Raw genomic sequence first — 16,046 nt, forward strand, 5'->3', positions numbered from 1 at the left:
TGATCATTCACTTGATCATGGTTAAGAAATGAGTTTTTTAAAAAAGAGGGAAGTAATAACCAGCTTCATTAAAAAAAAAAAAAGGCCTAGAAAGTTGAACTCAACAAATACATAAAACTTGCGTGTAAATTAGAACTAGAAAAAATACCCATGACTAGCAAACTGCTGGAGTTATTGCTCTTTAGTAGACCAAGGGTTAGGGAATGTGACTCAGCCTCCTGTTCACACAGGGGCCTTCCCGGGCAGATCTTACCATGAAGAGTCACAGCCCAACCAAGCAGGCTGCCTGACAAAACCAGGTACAACACTAAATTAAGACAAAGTTCTTGGTTCATTCATAATGTAGCATTTACCCATGAATGCTAAAGGAGTAAAGCCACTTTTTAAAAAGGCTTCACTTCCCTAGGCCCAAATATGTGGTTGCATTGGTCTACAGATACCACAGACAAGCAAGGAATAGAGATGTGTATTTATTCACTTTACAAAGAGAATGGTATTAAATTTGCCACAACAGTTCCATATAGACAAAGACAACTGTACATTGCACCAGCAGCCAGCTCAAGCTCACACTGCTCGGCGGGCCGCTCTGTGGCTCAGCTCTAGGAGGTGAGCACAGAAGTCTGCTCTACCACTGATGTTACAAAGTCCCTTGGAGATAACAGTTTGGTTTTACATATTCACAGGTGGGAAAAATAAATCCATCTGCCCAGCCCTTCCTTGGAGGTGAGCTTCCATCTGTATATCCCTAGTGAGTAGTATGTAAAATACCAAGCCCATTCTTTAAAAACAAAGAAAATGACTCATCATTTGAAAAAGCTTTCATAGCACACCAAAATACTTATTATACATACATCAAGTCTTAAGTAAGATTTATTATCTTAAACAGATACCCTAACACTGCCAAGAGTGGGTAATGAAAATGAAAAACATTAAATTACTGAATTATAAAAATATTTTCTTTGGAAAAAATTCCAACAAGGTTATCATTAATATCTAAAACCAAAGAGAAAAATAAACAATTGTTCTTTGATCCATTAGTAATTTAAATAAAAATGAACCTCTTCAAAAGCAGCTGTGACTGAGTTTTTTAAAAAGTTGCAGGTAATGAGCACTTTAAATCTATACACTAATGATTCTTACAGGCAAGTTGCAAATAAGAAATCCCTTAATATGGCAAAATCTTCAGTTCATTCATTACCATAATTTTTTAAATTTTGTCTAAAAAAATATCTCACATGACAGTTAAAAAATAAGTGGTTATTTTTGGGAAGCACTCCAGATACTGACTCTGACCCAGGTCAGATTGCCAGTTACTAGACAGGCTAGGGGCACTGGTGGATTTTTTTCATCCCATCGTTTTTGCTCCAGTTTTCAGTTATTCCTATTTTATGAAAATGTTATAAACTAAATGTGCCAAATTGAAAAGCTCACTAGTGTTGCTTCACAGCTGGACTTGATGAACGACACCAACCTGAGAAGAGTGCCGGTTCCGCCACACACGTCCAGTCCGTGAACCCCACAGGACATCCATCTCCACTCAAGTCCATTCCTCACAGAACCAACCATACCAGGGTATTAGAGTATAAAAATAGACCATGTATCGGACAATCATGTCAGTACATTGCAGAAAATGTGTCTATTTACTGTGTAAAGTTTATTAACATTGACTGAAACACTCTTATTTACACAGTTAGAATGCGGGGCACTCAGGACAGCAAGGTGGCAGGATCACCACTGTGAAGGCGGAAACGTGCGTGGTCTTTGGCCTCCTGGCACAGGCAGCCCTCCCCAGGAGGGTTGGCAGCGCGAGCAAGGTTGAGCTGGTTCACAGCTTCATGGCCATCTCTATTTTCACTCCTCTTCACTTTCGTTCTCTGGATCTAAGTCAGACTCTCCATTGAATTCTTTTTCACTTGCCATCTCTCTGTCCTCACCATTTTCATCTTTTTCTTGAACATCCTCTTCTTCCTCTTCATCTGCCTCTTCATCCTTCCCACTTTCTTTCTCCTCCTCCTCCTCTTCATCCCAATCATCCTGATAGAAATAACGAAACAGGAAAGCATTGTGAAGGGCTTATTTGTGCAGCCAATGGGGATATAAAGAAAGACTTATGAACCAGGAAACAAATTACTCACATCAGAATCCTTATCTGCAATTTCATCATCAGACTCCTCGTCAGATGATTCTGTAAGGGGAGGAGAAAAATCAGTCTTACTTAATTTCCTGAACAAAGAAGAAATCACATCCCTGAAAACAAAAGTAGCACCAGAAATGGTTGAGTTTACTTCCAGAGATAGTATAGTATTTATACTGAGCTACTGTGCACACAAGATGAAACACAAATTAGTCATGGTGGCTCACAATTGAATCTCAGATACCAACGGAAGCTTGGCACCACCCTAGGCAAAAACAAATTGGCAAGATCCACTATCAAGAAATAAATCAGCCGGGCGCTGGTGGCTCACGCCTGTAATCCTAGCTACTCAGGAGGCTGAGATCTGAGGATCGCGGTTCAAAGCCAGCCCGGGCAGGAGAGGCCGTGAGACTCCTATCTCCAATAAACCACCAGAAAACCGGAAGTGGCGCTGTAGCTCAAGTGGTAGAGCGCTCGCCTTGAGCTGAAGAGCTGAGGGACAGCGCCCAAGCCCAGAGTTCAAGCCCCACGACCGACAAAAAAATAAAGAAATCAGACACCATGAAAAACACCTGTAATCTCAGTTATACAGAAGGCATAAGCAGACAGATTGCAGTTTAAGGCTGTCTCTGGCAAAAGCACAAAACCCCATGCCAAAAACAGCTAAAACAAAAGGGGCTATGGCATGGCTAAAGTAGTAGAGTGCTTGCCCAGGAAGCACAGTGGCAATAACACTAGTATGTATGTATGTATGTATGTATGTGTGTGTGTGTATACTGGGATCATACTATGCCCGATTATGTAGAAAAATACATTAATTATCTTTAAGCAGTTGTACAAAGGAGATGCCATTTAACAAAGCAGTTTATGAATACAATGTAACCAGATTAGTGTCGCCCTTTTCAATATTCTTAGCTGTTCAAACTCCCCCCTTATTTTTCTTAATTTTGTGTTATACAGAACAAATTCTTGACTCCATTCTCCCCCATCCTCCACTTTCCCCCTACATTTTTCTGCCCCATCCCTGATGGTGCTGATTGTGTAGGGACTTGACCTAGTCTTTTTAATATATTAGAGCTCTCTCACCATAGTCTATTATACTTCCGTTAATTCACTTTTAACCAGTTGCACAACGCAGATTCTAGCTACCACAAATGAGGGAAAACATGGAACCTTTGTTTCCCTGAGCCTGACTTGCTTTATTTAATATAATTTTTTCAAATCTTCCCAGTTCCTTATTTATGGTACAAGATCATTCTTTCTAATGGAGGAGTAAAATTCCATTGTGTATATATACATACCACATTGTCTTGATCCATTCCCCCAGTGAGGATCTGGGCTGACTCCATACTGAAGCTACACTGAATGAACATGGTTGTGGCTAGTGGCTTTTACTGTAACCTTGTTTGTGACCTACTAGATAAATGCTCAGGAGTAGAACTGCTGGGTACTAGCGTAATTCTATGTTTAGTTTTTTGAGGAATCTCCATACTGCTTTCCAGAGTGGAGGAACAAGTTTACATTCCCACCAAGAGTATTAATGTTCCCTTTTGGTGGAATCCTTGCTAGCATTTGTTATTATGTGCTTTCTTAATAACGGCCATTCCAACTGGGATATTTTGTTTTGATTTGCATTCCCTTTATGGCCAAGATGTTGAGCATCTCTTCATGTGTCTATTAGCCATTTTCACTTCTTCTGAGAAGTCTCTCTTTAAGTCATTAGCCCATTTATTAATTGGGTTGTTATTTGAGGGTTTAATTTTTGGAGCTCTAAGTATATTCTGAATATTAGGTCCTTGTCAGATGATAATAAAAACCTTCTCCCATTCTATGAGTTTTCTTTTTAGCTTGCTAGCTATGTACTTTGCTATGCAGAAATTTTTATTTATTATCTTTAAGCTATCTCTGAAGGGCAGTGCCAGTGGTTCATGCTGTTAATTCTAGCCCCTCGGGAGATTAAGATCTGAGGATGCAGTTTTAAGCTAGTCTGGGTAGGAAACACAATAAAAATGCACCAAAAAGCCATAAATGGAGCTGTGGCTGAAGTGGTAGAACACTAGCCTTGCATAAAAATGCTAAGGGTCAAAATACCCAGATCTGAGTTCATATTTTCTCCCTCTCCCTCTCCCTCTTTCTCCCTCTCTCTCTCCTTCTCCCTAACACACACATATATAACTGACCTCAAATATGTACAAAAGCCTTGTAAAATCTCATCTTAAAATACTAAGCCAGCCGGGCGCCAATGGCTCACACCTGTAATCCTAGTTACTCAGGAGGCTGAGATCTGAGAATCATGGTTCAAAGCCAGCCAGGGCAGGAAAAGTCTGTGAAACTCTTATCTCTAATAAACCACCAGAAAACCGGAAGTAGCACTGTAGCTCAAGTGGTAGAGCACTAGCCTTGAGCTGAAGAGCTGAGGGACAGCACTCAGGGCCAGAGTTCAAGCCCTACAACCAGCAACAACAACAAAAAAAGCCATTCTGGAATGGTTTTTTTGTATAGACAACACTTTGTAGAAAAATGTCAGCTTATAAACTAAATATAGAAGAAATGGAAGCATTACTAATGATGGCAGTATTCAATGGTATGATATGAAAAACACTCCAACATAAGGAACACGGAGAGATTATAGTCTAAGCACTAAGTGAAGAAAGAGAAGGCTGTCACCCATCCTAAAGTAACACAAGAACCAATCTAATGGGGCTGATGATGAGACGCCTATTAACACACCTATACTGATATGTCCCACAAAATGTTCGACTTCGACTTCAAGTCTAACCAACTCTTAGAGCTCACATCCAGTTTAAAAGAATGACAGCATTTATAGAACAAACTAAATGACACCAAAAAGAAGCAAATCTACCAAATCAACTACAACTGCCAATCTCCTTCATCAAGTTACCTATCAAACATGAAGTCCTAGAAGCGAAATTTTAGAGATAACCAACCACATTCAAACATTATGGACAGACAAGACTGAACCTGCTCAAAAAAAAAAAAAACAAAACAGCAAGCAAGACATGTTAAGGAATAGCTGGGAAAGAGCAAATGGCAAGCTAGACACTGAATACAATTAATCTGGTTAGTTTTTCACCGTACATATTGTTGTACAGTGTTTAATACCCAGTACAAGGGCATGTACATATTCATGAAAATCTCATTAGCTTCACATCTGAGAACATTTGGGATTTTTTCGTTTTGAAATTAGGAATATCCAACCGGGAAATATATGCGAAATCTCAAAACTCAAAATAATTCAAAAGTAACCCACTCAGGCTCAAGCATACGCATGTGTGGTACTCAGCCAGGCTGTTGATTTGCACTCAACTCACACAGAAACAATCACGCTGTGTTGACACACCATGTGACTCACTTTAACACATACTGAGGCAAACTCACCCACCTCCACCTCACACTCTTCACTCAAAGGAAGTGCTGTACTAAGGGAATAAAACACCTTCAACACTGCTTTGATAAGAAATAATGACGCAGCTGCCCACAAAGCTTTTATCTTATAAACTCTAAAACAGAAAAAATTTATACAATTTTCCTTGGACACATTTTAAAGGCAAAATTCTCCTGCCTTTTTGTTCTCAAAATCTTTTACATTCTTATAAAAACTGAAGGCTTCAAAAGCTTTTCTTTATATAGGGGAAGCTTATGTCTCATTAAAAATTAAAATCCAAGCCCAGTGCTGGTAGCTCACACCTATAATGCTAATCAGGAGGCTGAGATCTGAGGGTGTAGGTTAGTAGGCAGCCCTGGCAGCAAAGTCTGTAAGACTGATCACCACTAAACCACTAAGAAACAACCAGAAGTGGTACTATGGCTCAAGTGGTACTGTGCTAGCCTTGAGCCGAAAGAAGCTTAGAAACAGTACTCAGGCCATGAGTTCAAGACATAGGACCAGGTCAAAAATAGGTAAGATAGATAAAATCCTAGCTACTCAGCAGGCTGAGCACTAAGGATCACAGTTCAGAGCATACAAGTTCCAGACACTCTTATATCTAATAACCCAGAAGAAAACAGAAGGTATGGCTCACAGCTGGTAGAGTACAAACCCAGGGGGAGAGCCCTGAGAGCACCAAGTTCAAAGTTCTAGCCCCGGTACCAGCACCCAACAAATAAATAAATAAATAAAATAAAAACAAACCGAAATAAAATCAAATTTAAAAACTAAGTTTTAAATTTAAAAATACACAATTGAGGGGGGCACCGGTGGCTCATACCTATAATCCTAGCTACTCAGGAGGCTGAGATCTGAGATCAGTTCAAAGCCAGCCCAGTCTCAAAAGTCTGTGAGACTCTTTCTTATCTCCAATAAATCGCTGGGAAAACCCAAAGTGTGGCACTGTGGTTCAAGCGGTAGAGCACTAGCCTTAAGCTGAGGGACAGCGCCCAGGCCCAGAGTTCAAGTCCCACAACTAACCAAAAGAAAAAAAAATACACAATTCATTTACAGATTACAATGGCAGCCTGTTACATATTAAGTTACTTTAATAAAGACTAATAAATATTCCAAAACAAAAAAGTATTTTGTAGGTTGGGGATATGGTTCCAATAGTAGTGTTTGCTTAGCAAGCTCCAGGCCCTGGGTTCAAACCCCAAAACTAGCCCCCGGAAAAAGAAATTTTAACTGAGTAACACAGCTGCATACAGCTTTCTATATTGACTTCTGTATTCCTTTTTGTTGTTATTCAATCAGGGCCTAGAGGCTGTCCCTCAGCTCTTCAGTTCAAGGATAGCACTCCACCACTTAAGCCATACAATACTTCCGGTTTTCTGGTGGTTTACTGGAAATAGAGAGTCTCACGGACTTTCCTGCCTGGACTGGCTTTGAACCACAATCCTCAGATCTTAACCTCTTGAGTAGCTAAGATTATAGGTGTGTGCCACCAGCACCAGGCTTTTCTGTATTCATTTTTACCAATTTGTTTTTAACCAATATTGTTTCTTGAACTGTATGAACAAAACTCATTATCACAAATGACCAGGTGGTAAGTTTAAGACTGCAGGGCAGGGCCTCTGGAACTGGAGAACACCGTAGAAAAGGCCAAGAAAGCATTCCTGTGGTCCATGGCTCCAAGCAGCCCTTAAATGAGAGGCTAGGGAAATCCTTAGCCATGATTATAAAGTTGCTCCTAAAAAAGACAACCACACCTACAGAGAGTTCCCCTTTCTTTAAGTCCTTTGCAGTGTCTATTTTCAACTGCCCAAACCATCAAAGTATGCCTATGTTTTTAATTTGCATTTTCCTATAATGGCCATATTTTTATATTTATTAGTCCTTTTCCTCCCTAGAAAGTCATCTATGAACACTGCATGTTTTTCTTTGATTAATAAAAATTTCCTTTAACACATTAAAGAAATTCTCTTAAAATTCCGTTTAAGTCATTTGAGATATATAAAAATCTACTGTAGTGTTCACGTTATTAGTTTTGCGGTTAATGAGAACAGTATTAGATTTCATGATGCTAAATAAGCAGTAACCATTAAATAAACAAATTGGCAATGGATTGTTTTTTGGTTTTTTTGTCTATCATAGGGCTTGAACTCTGGGCCTGGGTGCTGTCCCTCAGCTCTTCAGCTCAATGCTAGAGCTCTACCACTTGAGCCACATCACCACTTCCAGTTTTCTGGTGGTTTGGAGATAAGGGTGTCTGAGTTTCCTGCCTGGGCTGGCTTTGAACTGTGATCCTCAGATCTCAGCCTCCTGAGTAGCTAGGAATACAGGCATGAGCCACCGACGTCCCGCAGTGGCATGTTATTTTATTTAAACACATATAATAGACTTAATACTTAGAAGACAGTCTCAAATGTTACTTGATTTTTAACACATTACAAACCAACGCAAAATGTTCTTTTCTTGCCTGTGCCTGTCTCATGTTAACTCTTAAATAAGGTTACAGTTAACATTTTAAAAAATGCTTTGTTTGCACATAAAATATTAAATTTAGGGGTGGTACTGGGTGTTAAACTCAGTACTGAACTTTGCCTCTAGCCCAACAAATCTGATTTGTTCCCTAAAGGCTTGAGAAAACCATCTATAAAACCTCTAGACCTGGTGTTCTGATTAAGCAGACTTTATACTTAGTGGCTTTAAGTGAATTAGTTTCCTAACAGATTAACCAAATATCACTTCGGGATTTTTCCTGCTGTTTCTTGTTTTTGAAGTACTGGGGAAAATTCCTCTACCACTTGAGCTATTACTTCCAAACTTTTGTTACAATTTTCAAATAAGGTCTTGAGTTTTTGATTACGATAGATAACCTCAGGAAGCAATCTTCCAACCTCAAATTCCCAAATGTATAACAGATATAGCCACATCTGGTTCTTAAGTCTACTGATACATAAAAGTTCCTGTTTGGGGTTCTATTTGATCTTTTCAATACCTAAGGCTTTTTTCATTAGCATATCATACTTGCATCTTTTCTTTCCTCATTTTAAAGTTGCTGCAACAGTTGAGAATGTTTTATTAGAGGTGTGCCAAAGCAAGATCTTACATTGATGCTTTTACAAACAATGACAAACCATCCAGTTTTAGATCCTATCCTCCCAACCTACACCTTTACCTTCTTCATACACCAATTTTGCCTTCTGTTCAGGAGAGGCCATTTTCTTTGTTCTCTCTGATGCTGTAACCTGAAAGACAGGAGAACTATGAAGCAGGGCATAAAACTGTATCTCAAGTATCATACTACCACCATGGCTATTTCTGCAAAGATCTACCGACCTGACATCCCCCTCCACCCCCCCCCACCCCGCTGTAATAGATGGCTTGAATATGAGTTGAAAAAAGGCACAGCAAAAAATTCAAGGCTGGTTACAACTCACACCTGTAATCCTAGCTAACTGGAGGCAGATTAAGAAGAGGCCAATCTAGGTAAAAATGACCAAGACTCCACTTCAGTTAAGCTGGTGGTGTTTGTACACACCTGTCATCCAGCTACTGCAAGGCATGCATAGCAGGATCCAAGTGCAAGGCTGACCAGGGCGTGGGGGGAGGGGTGTCCCTCATATTCAAGAAAAGATTTACTCTGTAAAAACTGAAAGCTACCTAAGGTGACTAGTGTACATTTCTAGAATTCTAAAATTAAGACACAGGATTCTAACTTAGCAATTTCTTACTGATCAAGGCAGTTCTCAGTGTTCAGGAAAACTATCCTTATTCCTCCCGCTTTTCATTCCTTACTTCCAAACATTTTATAGCCCAAGACAACTGATTAACTCACTTGTGTGATTAGCAGAATAAGTTTGCCATGAAGATGAGAGAGTTTCTGAAAAGTTTTGACTCTGCTTTCCATTAGCTGATAGAGTGTCCCCAGCTGGTGTACGAGATCAGGTAACTAGAAAAAAAATGACCATTTCATATGAGTAACATATTCCATACCAAGATGCTATGTGTTTGCTAGCCTCCATACATACATCACTCACAAGTATTTCTGAGGCAGTGACCACTTCTAGCACAACAACACCCCATAATATACTTTTACAGAGGGCTTCACTGTCCTGGCAAGGAAAACAACTTAATAACCTCACCACATATTTCAGCAAAAGGGGCTTTTCTCGCTTCCTAGTCTCCAATTACAAGATTTTATCTAGCATTATTTTAAGACCTTGGAGCTTTTGCCTGAAATTCTGAACACAGAACAGACAACTGATGACTAAGTTGACCCACGTAGCATTTTAAGAATCCTTTGTTAATGCATCCTATGAGACAGTGAAGAAATTAAGGGAAATCTATTATCTGACCCTGTATAGCTTTAGGAAAAGAGATCCTATATTCTCTACCTTTTAGGCTTTACTTTCCTTCCTATTTCTGACATCTGAATAAGAAATAGCATTTGATTTAATGTTAATATTCATAAGCAGAGACTTTTATCAAAAGCTAAGGGGGAGGGAGGATTGGGTGGGAGAGCGTGGGAAGGATGGGAAGGGGAAACAAAGGAGGAGGCTACAATACTTGGCAAGAAATGTACTCATTATCTTGCCCATGTAATTATAACCCCTCTTTACAGTATTTTCATAATTAAAAAAAAAAAAAAAGCTAAGAGGTATTTCACACCTGGGAATCTACCCTAAAGATCTACACCTGTACATCCATGCTCATTGCCGTACTATTCACAATAGCCAAGATAGGAAAGAGCCCAAATACCTCACAATAGATAAATGGATCCAAAAAATGTGGTACCTATACACAATGGAATCTTACAAAGCCATTAGAAAGAAAAACGTCATTGGCAGGGAAATGGATCAAACTATAACAATCATGTTACGTGAGGTAAGCCAAACTCATAGAGACAAATAGCACGTGTTCTGATATGCAAACATTAGATATAAAATACACTGGGATATGACAATTCATATAGGATTCTAGCTATGCAGTGTGACCAAAAGAGGATACTCTTAGGAGAGAAACATGAAGGCTCCACAAACAGAAATAAACTTCAAGACATGGATACAAGAGGCCTTTTTTGTTTTGTTTTTAGTTCTTGCTGCTTCTGTCTTTACCTCATGTATGGTATATTCAATTGTACATCTTCAGAAGGGTTGGGGGAGGATATAGAATTTGAAGGAAAAAGTGAAAAAGTGCAGCAATGGAACTCACTGGACATTGATGAAAGTGAACTATACAACTCATGAGAGGAAGGGTCTGGGATAAAGCGAGCAAAGCATAGACACCATATGAAAGGAGATGTACTCATCATGGGACTTGTAATCCCTCTGTACAACACCTCTAAGACCTCTTTATTCCACATATAGCCTTAAGCATTACACAACTTCTACGGTAGTAATTTCACCTTAGAAGTTAATTCCAGAAGAGCTTTCACTGTAACACCTTCTGGACCCCTTCTTTCTTGACAAACAACTGTGACCACCCATCCCTCAAACCAGAGTCCTAAGGAAAGATGTTCACTTGTCTTGGGGAGGGGTGCTGGTGCTAGGGTTGAACTAAGGGCCAGGGCACTCTTAACTTTTTTGCTCAAGTCTAGTGTTCTACCCATTGAGGCACAGGTCCACTTACAGCTTTTTTGGTGGTTAACTGGAGCTAAGAATTTCACACTCTTACTGGCCTGTGCTGGTATTGAACCATGATCCTCAGACCTCAGCCTCCTAAGTAGCTAGGATTACAGATATGAACCACTGGCACCTGGCTCAGATGGTTAACTTTTGGCTTCCTGTTGCTGATTGTCAATTCATCTCTAAAGACTACTACTAGCTGGGAGACTCAACCCATTCTAATTGTTGCTTCTCTATCCCCATTCCTGACAATAAAGCAGAGTTCTACTGAGGCACACAAAGAACAAACTGCTGGCCAAAAAGCACCTTATCCATACGCTTTCCCTTTAAAACCACTGAAGCAAAAATAGTTAGATGGCATAAAAAAGGGAGAGTAACCAAGAGTTAGAAAAACCAGTTTAAGATGTACAGTTCAGCTCTCTGTTTCTAGCTCTCTCTGTTTCTAGCTCTCTGCTCTCTTTCTCTTTTCTAGCTCTTTTCTCTCTCTTTCCTCTTTCCTTTCCCAGCCACGTGGAGTGCCAACCTTGCCTGGTCCCAGCAGGTCTACTGAATAAACCTACCCCTTACCTGAAAAAAAAAAAAAAAAAAAGATGTACAGTTCAAAAGGTAAGTAGGGGCTGGGTGCTGGTATAGTTAGATGGCATAAAACAGGGAGAGTAACCAAGAGTTAGAAAAAACAGTTTAAGATGTACAATTCAAAACGTAAGTAGGGTCTGGGTGCTGGTGGCTCATGCCTGTCTAGCTACTCAGGAGGCTAAGCTCTGAGGATCACAGTTCAAAGCTAGCCCGGCCAAGAATGTCCGTGGAGACTCATCTCTAATTAACCACCAGAAAACCAAACTGGCAATGTGGCTGAAGTGCTGAGGAGCTGAGGGACAGTACCCAGACCCGAGTTCAAACACCATGACCGATTTAAAAAAAAAAAAAAGGCAAGTAATTTTATTCAAACACCTGCTGATTTTTTAGGAAATTTTCCTATAAAGTACTAATCAAATAAAAAAAATTATCTCATTTTATTTTCCAGCATAAGGCAACTGACAACAAATGCCCCAAATCATAGCCAGGAATAAATAAGAAACCCTTGCTGAACCCCAGTACTCAGACAGCTGAGTTCAAGACCAGCATTGGCTACATGAAATTCGTCTTAAAAAAAAACCCAGGGGCTGGGAAGGTGGCTCAGTGGTAGACCGCTTGCCTTGCATGCCTGAGGCCCTGGGTTCAATTCCTCAGCACCACATAAGCAAAAAGAAAAGCCAGAAGTGGCGCTGTGGCTCAAGTGGTAGAGCGCTAGCTTTGAGCTGAAGAGCTGAGGGACAGCACCCAGGCCCAGAGTTCAAGCCCCATGACCGGACCCCCCCCAAAAAAACCCAAAGCTCAGTGCTGGTAGCTTATTCCTTATGTCTACAATCCTACTTACAAAACGGGAATCTGAGGATCACAATTAGCCTAGGCAGTAAATTCCAGTGAGTCTTATCTCCAATTAATTACCCAAAAAGCCAAAATTATAGAGGTGTGGTACAAGTGATAGAACACTAGGTCGTTAAAAAAAAAAAAAGAGCCAGGTGCCCAGCTACTCAGGAGGCTGAGAACTGAGGATCACAGTTCAAAACTAGCCCAGGCAGGAAGGTACATGAGACTCTTATCTCCAATTTACCACCAGAAAACCAGAACTGGCACTGAGGCTCAAAGTGGTAGAGTGCTTGCCTTGAGCTGAACAATTCAGGAACAACCCCAGGCCCAGAGTTCAAGCACCACAACCGGGGGGGAGGGGGGTTAAGGCTAGGTAAAGATATAGAGTACAGAAACAATTTGATACACTTAATGGCACTATCACAATGAAACCCCTTGTACAATATATATAAATGTGTGTGTCACCAAAAAATATAAAAATCTTTCAGAAAAGGTGGTGTGTATTAAAAAAAACTGCCTGAAATGGGTCAATTCATTACCTTGCCCATGTAATTGTAACCCCTCTGGTACAGTATTTTCACAATTTGAAAAAAAAAACAAAAACTACCTGAAGGCTACTATGTTAATCTATGCAACTCTTCTTGTAAATCCAGAAGCGGGGGGGTTGGGGGGGAGGGCGAGTGAAGCCTACTTAATTTTTGCACAACAGTGGTAGTATGAAAGGGTGCTTGCCAATTCCTAGGGAAAAGTCTTTAAAAAGAGTATAGTGAATGAAGGAGAAGAGGTGAGTTATGAGTCATGTACATTATATGACTACTGGTCTTCAGGAAGACGTACCGTAGATAAGTATGATGCATGAACTGTTAACACACATTTCAGCCACTGAACCATTAACACAGCACTGGAAAAGAAGAAATCCAAGTAAACTAATATGCATTAACTTCAAAACTATATACAACAAAATGCAACATTATAATAAGTTTTAACTCCAGAAGGGTAAGTGAGATCTATATAATGTGTTCTTTGAAGATGACCACAATAAATTACTTCGGTGTATTTCAGTTCTGAGTCTATCTGTAAAACACTAATCTTTAAGGATGTGAGAGCATGTAGTGAACTAGAAAGCAGGACAAAAAAAATCTCTCCCTCAAACAATTCAAGAATGAAACCTCTATTGACTTCACAACTAATGCTAGTTCAGTAATCCTTATCCCAATTGAGCTCAACTGATTTTCAATCTTATGTTCATATTTGAAGCCAGCATCTACCGGCTATTAATAATAAATAGCCAAAGCTCTTACACCAACCATAAAGAGAATATTGAGACCAAAATTGTGTGCTATCAAAATTGTATGGAGCCAATCCTAATTAATTCTTTACCTTTATGAGCCCATAAGGCTAACAGAATTAATCAAATTATAAAAAAGATGGCTCAGCTGCAGAAGCCTGAATAAGAGCACTTGGAAGAGTAGGTCACATGCAGTTCCAGAACCTGTCTCAAAAACCAAAGTATCCCAGGAAATGGAAATGGGTATCTAGTAAAAAGACCAGTTATTTGTAGTGTTTTACCTAAAACTGAAGGGCTATTAGGGACACATTGAGTCCAAGACCTCACACATAATAAGTTAACTGCTCTGCCACTGAGCAGTCCTCATAAAAAGACTGAATACCGACTGGGAAGGTAGTTTAGTGGTAGAGTGCTTGCCTACCATGTATGAAGCCCTGGGTTTGATTCCTCAGTACCACATAAACAGAAAGGCCAGTAGTAGCACTGTGGTTCAAGTGGTAGAGTGCTAGCCTTGAGCAACAAAAGCAGCTCAGGGTCAGCACCCAGGCCGAATTCAAGCCCCAGGACTGGCCAGAAAGAGAAAAAAAGAAAAAAGACTGAGTTGTTAATAAAACTGACTCATTAAATAAATGAAATACAGCAATACCTCACCTATCGCAGGAGTTATGTTCCAGAGACCACCCCCGACAGGTGAAAATCCACAAAGTAGCAGCATTATATAGTTGTCCCTCACTACATCACGGTTCACTTACAGCTACTTCACTACTTTAACCCACAATCCTCAGATCCCAGCCTCGTAGGATTACAGCCAGCTAGGATTACAGGTGTGAGACACTGGCGCTTGGCTCTACATGGGAACTTTTAAAAAAAGCTACAGTAAAATTCTTTATGATTAAAATTATTCAACATAAAATGATGTGAATAATGCTGAATACTTTAGACACTCCTAGTTTTAACAATCACCTCTAGCTTACTTTCTAGTTTACTTTAGCTGACAGTCATAGCACAGACCTGCCTGAAGTCTGTAACCTCAGCACCTGGGACAGCGCCTAAGCCAGAAAGTGAGTCCAAGGCAAGCTTGTATACAAAATGAGACCCTGTCTCAAAAACAAGTAAATTCAGTCACCTAAACATCTTACCTATTAGGGTGTCCTTGCAACCTCTTGGTAAGCTAGGAAAGAGAAAAAACACTATTAGGAGCAGTACTTCCAAGAGAGCTATCTCCACCAACAACCAGAACACAATGACTGCAGTACAAAGTCATTCCATATACAATCACATCCTATAAAAAAATCATCTAATTGAGTTCCACAAAAAAGCTAAGAATTATACCAATTAATGTCCAGAATAGGCAAATCCATGGAGACAGAAATAGAGTATGACTGCCAGTAATTATTACTAATGGATAAGGAGTATCTGAGATGACAACTGTACAACCAATGAACATCCCCCAAAAAACACTGAACTGTCTTCTTACAAAGGGGGGATTTTATGGTAAGTTAATTTCCATTAGTTTTAAATATCTATAGAAAAATCAATTTTAACCCAATTTTGCCTTGAAGAAAGAACATTCTGAGATTTTAGTATGATACATGTTTAAAATAAATCAAAAACTTGTTTTTCCCTACCAATAATGGTTAATACTCTTAATACTAACCCTATTCCCCCCAAAATACTTCATGTTAAACAAATGTAATTCAGCTAAGGGTCCTGATTACAAAGTATTGCTTCCTTTATAGGTATACGTAGGGTAGTTTTTAGTAATTTGTACCCACCCTTTTAAAGCTTCAGTGGAATTTATTGTACTCTTAAAAGAAACTAAGAAAATTGTTTTCTGTAAGGTAAACAAGGATTACAAAATACGTTGGATTTTTACATGTACACCAGGTAACTTATTCTGACACCCCGAATGGTTCTGGATGCTGAGATCTGGATAAGCTGGAGTCATACAACTCTAGATGTTAGCCTATACCCTACAACAACTCTCATTCTAGGACTAGCTGCTACCTTCTTGCTACCTACCTACTCCACCCCTTTCTTAATACTGTAAAACAAACCTAGCAAAGACAGGACACTCATCTGTCAGAAATCATGAAAGGGCCGGGCGCTGGTGGCTCACGCCTGTAATCCTAGCTACTCAGGAGGCTGAGATCTGAGGATCGCGGTTCAAAGCCAGCCCGGGCAGGAGAGACC

The 16,046-nt window shown here is 39.8% G+C and overlaps 1 protein-coding gene across 1 annotated transcript in view; it reads right to left on the minus strand.

The window, feature by feature from the left end:
• Positions 1-457: 457 nt before the first annotated feature.
• The window catches only part of Wdr43 (WD repeat domain 43), a 52,993-nt gene continuing 37,404 nt past the window's right edge, over positions 458-16,046 (minus strand). Inside the window, 6 exon segments of the mRNA XM_013013736.1 lie at positions 458-2,034; positions 2,136-2,185; positions 8,707-8,776; positions 9,367-9,480; positions 13,403-13,466; positions 14,993-15,024. Of these exon segments, the coding sequence (XP_012869190.1) occupies positions 1,852-2,034; positions 2,136-2,185; positions 8,707-8,776; positions 9,367-9,480; positions 13,403-13,466; positions 14,993-15,024 (513 nt within the window). The 3' untranslated portion in view covers positions 458-1,851.

This window comes from Dipodomys ordii, unplaced genomic scaffold, assembly GCF_000151885.1.
Source record: "Dipodomys ordii isolate 6190 unplaced genomic scaffold, Dord_2.0 Scaffold20, whole genome shotgun sequence".
Classification (NCBI taxonomy): domain Eukaryota; kingdom Metazoa; phylum Chordata; class Mammalia; order Rodentia; family Heteromyidae; genus Dipodomys; species Dipodomys ordii.